Below are 10534 nucleotides of genomic sequence, written 5' to 3' on the forward strand. Positions count from 1 at the left end.
TATCAGACCTTTTTTGTTTTAAATTTTATGTAGAATATTTTTGTATATAACATTGTTTACGCTAAAGCATAGTTTTAGAAATATTGACGAAAAACGTAAAAAACTACTAATTTACCGACTTCTCCCCCATCTCCTCCCCCCCAAACTGGATGCTCAAAATGGTGTAACTTTTTACTAAACAATATGTGGACCATATAGAACAATTTGATATTGGAGGAAAACTTTTATTTTGGATGTTTGGGTTAGGCCTTTTTTGCACCAATTATACTATACTACCTCCGTAACTTTGGAACCGTTCATTTTAGAAGGATTATGCATAGGACCTTTTTTATTTCAAATTTAATGTAGAACAATTTTGTATAGAAGGTTGTTCATGCTAAACCGCATAGTTTAAGAAATATTAACGAAAACCTAAAAACTACGAATTTACCAATTTCTCCCCCCTCACCCCTCCCAAACCCGACGCTCAAAATGGTGTGACTTTTTTCTGAACATTATGTGGACCATATAGAACAATTTGGTGTTGGAGGATAACTTTCACTTTGGATGTCTGGTAGGTCTGGATCCAGCGTATGAAAAAAAAGTTGATTAATAGCAAGCTGAAAATTTGTTAATAGCTTAAGGGTGTCTAGTCGGACAAACTTTGATATATGGGAACACTGGAACAGGGGAAGTTTTAATTGTGGAACAGGTTAAAAATTTGGAACGGACAGACCACGAAAACGGCACATGTATTTTGTCCGACAGAACAGACTTAAACTCTCGGAACAGAGATTAAACTCTCATGCAAAAATCAGACTGCTATTTATCACGAAATGGGCGTTTTAATGAGTGGAACATGTAGAATATATCAAATGACAGGAATTATGACAGGTGATAAAATAGCAGTCTGATTTTTGCATGAAAGTTTAATCTCTGTGCGGAGAGTTTAAGTCTGTTCTGTCGGACAAAATAAATGTGCCGTTTTCGTGGTCTGACCGTTCCAAATTTTTAACCTGTTCCACAATTAAAACTGCCCTTGTTACAGTGTTCCCATATATCAAAGTTTATCCGACTAGACACCCTTAAGCTATTAACAAAATTTCAGCTTGCTATTAATCAACTTTTTTTTCATACGCGTGATCCAGATCTATGGGTTTGGGTCTAGTTATACCATACATTTGACCATACTAAATATTGTTTTTACAGTATGTATTTGTCTCATGTACCCACACATTTTACATTGAAAGAGGACTACATGTCGATATTTTCTTCCATTGCCTATTTCCTGTATCGTGGTTCATTCACATACTTATTTTGAATTGTTTTTATGATATTACAAAAGGATATCAGATTAATGATCACAAAAAAAGAAGAGCGTCATATATATAAAGGCAGTATTTATTGAACGAAAATAATATTTTTTATTTGATATAGATCGGCTATTATGGAATCTCAGTGACCTTATATTATATTGTATATTTGATATTTTAAAGTGTAATCGTTTGGAATCGTAGTTAAAGTATATTAGAGCTCTGTCAAATGCTTTGGTAAGGTTAACAAAGAAACAAAATATGATTTGCCAAACTCTCTTCATTGATTTTTGTATTAGTTGACGTACGATAAATTACTTTCACCATTTATCTTATTTTCCTTCAATTGTGATCAGCGTAAATTAAGCCTTCTTCTTGGTGTGCTTATCCGTTATGAATATTGATGATTGATGATCATCATGACAATGTTTTTCTTGTTTGCATCAGCCTAGAAAAGCAGCACAAATATTGTGTGGAACCAGATTCTTAGGTTCTTTAACCACGATGTTCTTCTTGTTCGTGGACACCGCTTTCAAAATATTTTGCCTTGCAGGGTAGTTTGTTGGAGGGCATATCTGTAATCATTTCGCATAATGTATCCGAAGTACTGTAACTTTCGAGATTTGATGGTGGTCAGTACCTCTCGGTTATTCTTCATTCATAATCTTCTTTCAATCTTTTACACATAAATATTATATTCGTTTAAGGTTCACGATTCAACTATAAAACAGAATTGAGAAGACGTATCATCGCAGCACCCTTATTTGTATACCAAGAGAAACGTTGAAGGGGGCCGCCATCCGGTTGAAGGTAGATCTAGTTTTTCCGATGCTCTCTCTTATCTCCTGGTTGTTGATCTAATCTTAATTTAATGTATATATCATAAACATTGTCTTATTTACGTTTATATTGACTCCATATTGTTCACTTATATTATACGCACTTCAATACGTGACTTCGTTCATAAGGACTTGTAGGTCTTCTAGGTTGTCCGCAAATATTATGGTGTCATCTGCAAATCTTGATTATCATCATTCTCTTTGCCTTATCCCTATGCGGGGTCGGCTTCCCTAATTGCATTTCTCCACACAATTGTATCTTGTATCATAACAATTTTATTCCCCTTTACCAACATGTCCTGCCTTATCGTCTCCCCCAGGTCTTCTTTGGTCTTCCTCTCCTACTCCTTCCAGGGATCTGCACTTCAGCTATTCTTCGTATTGGGTGATTAACGTCTCGACGTTGAACATGACCAAACCATCTTAACCTATGCTCTCTCGTTTTGGCATCAATTGATGCCACACCTAGGCTTCCCCTAATATACTCATTTCTAATTACCTAATACTCATCCTTATTTGTCACTCCACTCATCCATCTAAACATTCTCATTTTCTTCACATGCATTCGTTGTTCCTCTTTCTTTTTCACTGCCCAACATTCAGTTCCGTACATCATAGCCGGTCTTATGGCTGTTTTATAGAATTTTCCCTTCAGCTTCATTGGAATTTTTCTGTCACACAACACACCACTCGCTTCTTTCCACTTCATCCATCCAGCCCTAATTCTACTGCATGCATCTCCATCTATTTTTCCATTACTCTGTAATACCGATCCTAGGTACTTAAAACTATTGCTTTTCACAATCATTTCACCATTCAAAGATACCATTTTATTTGTAGTAACTCCATCTTTAAATGAACATTCCAAATACTCTGTTTTTGCCCTACTAAGTTTTAAACCTTTTTCCTCCAGGGCTTGTCTCCACTGTTCCAGTTTTTGTTCTAAGTCTCTTTCACCATTTCCTATAAACATTACATCACCATTATGTTATCATCAGCATACATTAGGCACCATGGAATGCTACCCTGTAGTTTCGCTGTTATCTGGTCCAAAACTAATGAGAATAAATAAGGACTAAGCACCGAGCCTTGGTGCAATCCTACTTTCACCTAAAATTTATCAGTCTCTCCCACACCTGTCCTAACACTAGTCGTTACTCTCTCATACATATCTCTCACAATCTTTACATATTCGGCAGGGAATCCTTTCTTATTGAGCACCCACCACAGAATCTCTCGACGAACTCTATCATATGCTTTCTCAAGATCAATGAATACCATATGAGCGTTGGTCTCTTTATTCTTGTATTTTTCCATCAGTTGCCTTTGCAACTGTTTTCCCCAATTGCATTTGTTGTTGATCTGCCCTGCATAAAGCCAAATTGATTATTGGATATTTCGGTTTCTTCACGGATCCGTCTATCAATTACTCTCTCCCATATTTAATATCAATTACATCTGCATATTTTGATATTATTGGTTAAAAATCTCGAAATAACTTCTGTCTTTTGTGCAGGCTACTTTTCGCCGTCTGCTACGGAGATGGACGGACGAACTGTTTATTATACTAATGCTAAGTAAATAATTACAGGTAGTGGGCGCAGCTAGAAGAAAAGAAAACGTAGACGCTTTAGCACAAAAACTTCAAGGCAAAAAAGGCAAGCTGTACTCAGTGAAAGCAGACGTCGCCAAAGAAGAAGACATCAAAGAACTCTTCAAATGGACTTCAGCAAATGTCGGTCCTGTATCTATCCTAATAAATAATGCTGGTTGCCACCACAAAACAGGTCTAATAGGTGGGGATACAGCAGCATGGAGAGCCACTATCGATGTTAACCTTATAGCAGTGTGTATAGCAACAAGAGAGGCCATTGACATTATGCAAAGGAATAATATAGATGGATACATTATTCATATTAATAGCCTTTTCGGTCACACTGTGCTTAATATTCCTGACGTAGATGTCTATCCAGCAACCAAACATGGAGTGACTGCTTTGACGGAAACATTAAGACATGAACTAAATGCACGGAAATCCAAAATAAGAGTCACGGTAAGTAAATCATTTTAATAAAGGCATCATCAACAACCTACACGTGTCCACCACTCAACATAGTGTAACCCTTACAAAGGTTATTGGCTAGCTCAGCCTGGCGTAGGTCCTGTGCTGTGCAACAATAAATCACTTTTCCAAGGGTTACACTTGGCGCCCAACGTGAACTACGTTGCCACGTAAACGGATGGTGGCTGTCTCTGAAACAGAGTGAAATATTAACTGTCTTTCATTTTCATTTAAATTGTAGTTAATTATTTATTAAATCGGTGATTTTCACGGCCTGCAGAGTATGGGATGGTATTAGGAACTTTGGGTATGGGAAAATTTTGTAATCTGTGGGAAAAGCGGTATATTTTGAAGTACTGCCAATTGTTACAGGTGGACAAGTGTGGCAGGTGGGTAGGTGTGAAGGGGGGAAAGATCCTTTTCTTTTTCTGTGTGTCAAGTTTTTTTCTTCTCTTGGTCTCGTGGCAAATCTCCACTGTATTGCTTTCTAGGAGGTATTATTTAATGTTCCCTCTATTTCGAGAAAGGTATCCAGCATCTCTTGGTTTTCTAAGAGATCTAAGGGTTTCTTAGACGGAGTGGCCAACTGAGTTTTGAATTTGTCGGACCATCTGGTTAATAATGACCGCCTTCTTGGTCTTCTTTCAAACTATTAAATTTCAATGAGAATAATAGTCCAGGAACTGAAGCTTTTCACCTCGCAATTTTTACAGAATGGATCGATTTGCTTTAAAATTTGAGAATAAGTAGTGTGTAATTCAAGGATCAATATCTATATGATGCCGAAAGGCGCTTTTACCATAAGGGTGGTTGCCATCCTATCTCGGGGGTGGAAATTTTTTATTATATTTTGACAGCAAACGTTAATAAAAACGTTCATTCTAAGCAAAAAATGTTCTATATATTTTTTTGATCAAATTAATAGTTATCAATTTATTCGCTATCGAAAGTGTTAGTTTTATATCGAAAAAATCAATGTTTTTCTATATAGGTACTCATTTACGATTCACTCAATTTTTGCCGTAGAAAAAATTTTTTCACACCTTGTTCTTGGAAATTAAATGACGTATAATTTCATATTTAAACATTTTTTCATATCTCTGATACTAATCTTTCTATTCTGAAGAAAATGGCATTTTTTACCAAACTACAAAAATTCGTTATTCGCTTTTAACCCTAATTTTTTAAAAACTAATTATTCTATGCCAGTCAAACTTCTAGAATCTATTAATAATACATAAATATAGAAGACTGAATAAGGCCAATGACTAAAAACACCGCTAACTTACACTATTGTGCTTCAAATTGAATTTCTCCATTTTTTTTTAAAATATATTGATTTTTTAACCGTAACTTTTTTATTTTTTATCTTAGAAAGTTCGGTTAAAAATAATGTTGTAGATTTTTACAAGATCTATAACGATATTAATACTAAATCCTTTTAAAAACCTCTGTCCCAAAAAGAGGTGACTTTGAAAGGGTTAGTAAAGGTGATTTTTGCATGTTATTACAAGTTTTACTTGTCAATAGCTCACTCAATTTTTGCCGCAGAAAAAATTTTTTGCAAACCGAGTTTTTCGGAATTAAATAAGCTACCATTTCATATTAAAACATTTTTCGTATCTCTGGTGCTAATCTGTATTCTGAAGAAAAGGGCATTCTTTACCAAACTACAAAAATTCGTTATTCGCTTCTAACTCCATTCTTTTAAAATCTAATCATTCTAAGCCGGTCAAACTTCTAGAACCGATTAATAATACACAAATAAAAAAGGACAAATAAGGTCAATGACTAATTTTAATTAGGTTGGTGATTAAGAGATTGTTTTCGATCACTAAAAATGTAGAGTTTATCCGTCTTTCGACTTCGAAACTGCAATATTTAGCATTTGACGAAGAAAAGCTAGCATATAATTAAGTATAACTCGATTACTATTGGCCTTAAAGAAAATAAAAAAAAAACCGTTTTGTTTATTTTTTCACAAGGTACAATTTTGTTAAGTAAAGTTGTTTTGATAAAACAAAAACTTTTTGAGGTATTAGCAGAAAATTGATTAAAAACATTGATTTTTTCGATATAAAACTAACACTTTCGATAGCGAATAAATCGAAAACTATTAATTGTATCAAAAAAAATGTATAAAACAGTTTTTGCTTAGAATGAATGTTTTCACCAACTTTTGTGATAAAAAGATAATAAAAAAATTCCACCCCCGAGATGGGGTGGCAACCACCTCCATGGTAAAAGCGCCTTTCGGCATCATATAGATTTTGATTCTTTGACTATCCACTACTTATTCTCAAATTTTCAAGCAAATCGATTCATTCTGTAAAAATTGCGAGGTTTTGTCCTATTTTAAGCTTCATTACTTGGACTATAAACAACGTTGTCTATTTGTACCAACAAAACAACTTGTCTGGTCCGGACATTATATAAAGAATGGATGACCAACGAATATCAAAGGATATACTAGAATGTCAACCAAAAGGAAAGGAAAAACGAGGTGGCCAAGAAGAAGTTAAAGCGAAGGAATAGAATAAAAGAAATATAGAAGAGGACATAAATATGGAACAAGTGGATTTGGAAGTCGAAGAACGGTGGAGAACGTTATAAACCGATATGAGGTAGTAGTAGTGCGGTAGTACTAGTCTATTTTTAATAATAATGGGAACCATATTTCTGCATCAATCCTCGTACATTTCAGGAAGATATCACTTTGTTATTACATATTAATATTTTGAGATTTTAATTATGTTTTAGAGTATAAGCCCTGGTATAGTTGATACAGAAATAATATCCAATATAAAAAAATCCAATGCGTTTGCCCTGATTAAAGACGCAATGTTAAAATCTGAAGACATAGCTGATGCAGTTTCATACGTCCTTTCTACACCACAACATGTCCAGGTAACGATCATTATTTAAAAAATCTCAATGTCATTTTTTAACGTATATTTAGTTTATTCAAAATGGTTATTTATGAAATAGTTAGTGAAGTATGCTTTTTGCGAAGGCACGCGATTTTTAGAGCACGAGCGACAACGGAGCGATTGCTATACATCGCATAAGTTCGCAAAAGCATTCGTTGCTTTTTTGTTTTAACTGCCCATATCTGGTTCCGTCCTATTGAAACTTTCTGTCAAATTTGTAATCTTTCTGTCACTGAACACTTCTTTCCTGTTCATCTTCATCTGCTTTTCCCTAATTCTATTTTATGCATATCCATCTATTTCCCCATTATTCTGTAATACCAATCCTAGATATTTAAAACTATTAGTTTTTACAATCATTTCACTATCCAAAAATATAATTTATTTGTAGTCCATTTTTAACTAAAGATCCCAAATATTCTGTTTTTGTTCTACTAAGTTTTAAACCACCCCTGGGCGCGAAAAGTTTTTTTCCCTTCCCTACCTTTGATTGCTCGATTGAATTCGTAATGGTCTTGGTGTATGGTAGGTTTGGTTAGGCGTTGATTTTAAGTGTTGCTGGCTAGATGAGCGCAGTTACCAAAGGCCATAAAAGAAGAAAAAAAAGTTTTAAACCATTTTCCTCAACAAAGTGATGCAGTACCCTACACTCACCTATACTGTAATGACATGACTGCTCTATGATACATTCATCATCATCATTCTCTTTGCCTTATCCCTATGCGGGGTCGGCTTCCCTAATTGCATTTCTCCACACAATTCTATCCTGGGTCATATCAATATTAATCCCCTTTACCAACATGTCCTGCCTAATCGTCTCCCCCCACGTCTTCTTTGGTCTTCCTCTCCTACTCCTTCCAGGAATCTGCACTTCAGCTACTCTTCGTATTGGATGATTAACGTCACGACGTTGAACATGACCAAACCATCTCAACCTATGCTCTCTCATTTTGGCATCAATTGGTGCCACACCTAGACTTCCCCTAATATATTCATTTTTAATTTTATCCTTTCTTGTAACTCCATTCATTTATCTAAGCATTCTCATCTCCGCCACATGCATTCGTTGTTCCTCTTTTTTTTCACTGCCCAACATTCAGTTCCGTACATCATAGCCGGTCTTATGGCTGTTTTATAGAATTTTCCTTTCAGCTTCATTGGAACTTTTCTGTCACACAACACACCACTCGCTTCCTTCCACTTCATCCATCCAGCCCTAATTCTCTTTTTTTTTTCACTGCCCAACATTCAGTTCCGTACATCATAGCCGGTCTTATGGCTGTTTTATAGAATTTTCCTTTCAGCTTCATTGGAACTTTTCTGTCACACAACACACCACTCGCTTCCTTCCACTTCATCCATCCAGCCCTAATTCTACTGCATGCATCTCCATCTATTTCTCCATTACTCTGTAATACCGATCCCAGGTACTTAAAACTATTGCTTTTTACAATCAGTTCACCATCCAAAGATACCATTTTATTTGTAGTAACTCCATGTTTAAATGAACATTCCAAATACTCTGTCTTTGTCCTACTAAGTTTTAAACCTTTTTCCTCTAGAGCTCGTGTCCACTGTTCCAGTTTTTTATCTAAGTCTCTTACACTATTTCCTACTAACACGACATCATCAGCATACATTAAGCACCATGGAATGTTACCCTGTAGTTTCGCTGTTATCTGGTCCAAAACTAATGAGAATAAATACGGACTAAGCACCGAGCCTTGGTGCAATCCTACTTTCACATGAAATTTATCAGTCTCTCCCACACCTGTCCTAACACTAGTCGTTACTCCCTCATACATATCCCTCACAATCTTTACATATGCACCAGGGACTCCTTTCTTATTGAGTGTCCACCACAGAATCTCTCGAGGAACTCTATCATATGCTTTCTCAAGATCAATGAATACCATATGAGCGTTTGTTTCTTTACTCCTCTATTTTTCCATTAACTGCCTTATAACGAAAATTGCGTCTGTTGTTGATCTGCCCTGCATAAAGCCAAATTGATTCTCGGATATGTCGGTCTCTTCACGTATCCGTCTATCAATTACTCTCTCCCATATTTTCATGGTGTGGCTAACCAGTTTTATAGCCCTGTAGTTTGTACACTGCTGTATATTTCCCTTGTTTTTGTAGACAGGTACTAATATACTGCTTATCCATTCGTCTGGCATTTGTCCAACTTCCATAATTCTATTAAATAAACCTGCTGGCCACCTTGTTCCTGTCTCTCCCAATGCTTTCCATACTTCACCAGGAATATCATCTGGTCCTACCGCTTTTCCTATCTTTATTTTTTGAAGCGCTTGAGCCACTTCCTCGTTTGTTATTTTGGTGACCATTGCTGCTACTGTCTCCGTTGACTCCACAGGCTGTCTGTCAAATTCTTCATTTAATAAGCTGTCAAAGTACTATTTCCATCTCTTTTTGAAATCCTTTTCGTGAACTAGTATTTTATTGTTTTCATCGCGGATACATCTAATTTGATTAAAATCTTTTGTTTTCTTTGCTCTCTGTTTGGCTATTTTATATATCTTCGTTTCGCCTTCCCTGGTATCAAGTTGATCGTATAGGTTTGAATACGCTTCTGCTTTAGCTTTTGCTAGTGCTACTTTCGCTTCCTTTTTCGCGACCATATAGTTTTGAAGATCTGTGTTGGATCTGGTTTCTTGCCACTTTTTATATAATTTTCCATTCTCTTTTATTTTTCCTTGAACTTCGTTTGACCACCACCAAGTCTCTTTATCCTCAAACTTGCTCTATGATACATTATAAATACATGTATGAGTCATTTAAATATTAGCATTTTTATCAACGTTTGATATTTTTGTACTTCTGTATGAAAAGAATATAAAATATATCCTTATTTATTTCTTTAAAAATAAACTTATAATGTGATAATTAATTAAATAATATTTTTCTAGGTCCATGAAATTATTATCAAACCCCAGGGAGAACTTCTTTAAAAATGCACTTAAAGAAGTCTCAAGCTGTTTAGAAATATTTCTAGTGTGAACAATGTGAGCATATTTTTATATTTGTTAAATATCTAATAAACTTGTTTTTTTTATACGCCTTCTGTTTAAAGCATCCTTTATTTGAATGCAGAAAACTACAATGCAGAAAAAATTAAAACCTTAGTTGAAGTAGGTACCTTCAAAATATTCAATTAACATGGTTCATTTTGACTAGCACTACTGTATTTTCATATATGTATATTTGTTAGAATGAGTATTTGAATAAATATTTAGTTTCCTTAAACGATTTGCTACTTTATAATATTTTACAACTAAGGGCCGGTATTTCCAACCTCACTTAAGCCAAAGCATACTTTGGGCCTTTGCTTAAGCTTAGATGCCTGTATTTCCACTTCAATTTGAGGCTTAAGCCTAGGCTTAAACCAAA

General features: G+C 35.1%; 1 protein-coding gene across 2 annotated transcripts in view; it reads left to right on the forward strand.

Annotated features, from left to right (window-relative positions):
• LOC114332985 (farnesol dehydrogenase) overlaps positions 1–10201 on the forward strand; it is a 72849-nt gene extending 62648 nt beyond the window's left edge. For both annotated transcript variants that reach the window (XM_028282791.2, XM_028282789.2), the window contains exons 2-4: positions 3723–4184; positions 6954–7100; positions 10054–10201. In XM_028282791.2, coding sequence (XP_028138592.1) covers positions 3723–4184; positions 6954–7100; positions 10054–10095 — 651 coding nt within the window. In that variant the 3' untranslated portion in view covers positions 10096–10201. The remainder of the gene's footprint in view (positions 1–3722; positions 4185–6953; positions 7101–10053) is intronic.
• Positions 10202–10534: the final 333 nt, after the last annotated feature.

Source organism: Diabrotica virgifera, chromosome 5 (genome assembly GCF_917563875.1).
Source record: "Diabrotica virgifera virgifera chromosome 5, PGI_DIABVI_V3a".
Taxonomy (NCBI): Eukaryota; Metazoa; Arthropoda; class Insecta; order Coleoptera; family Chrysomelidae; genus Diabrotica; species Diabrotica virgifera.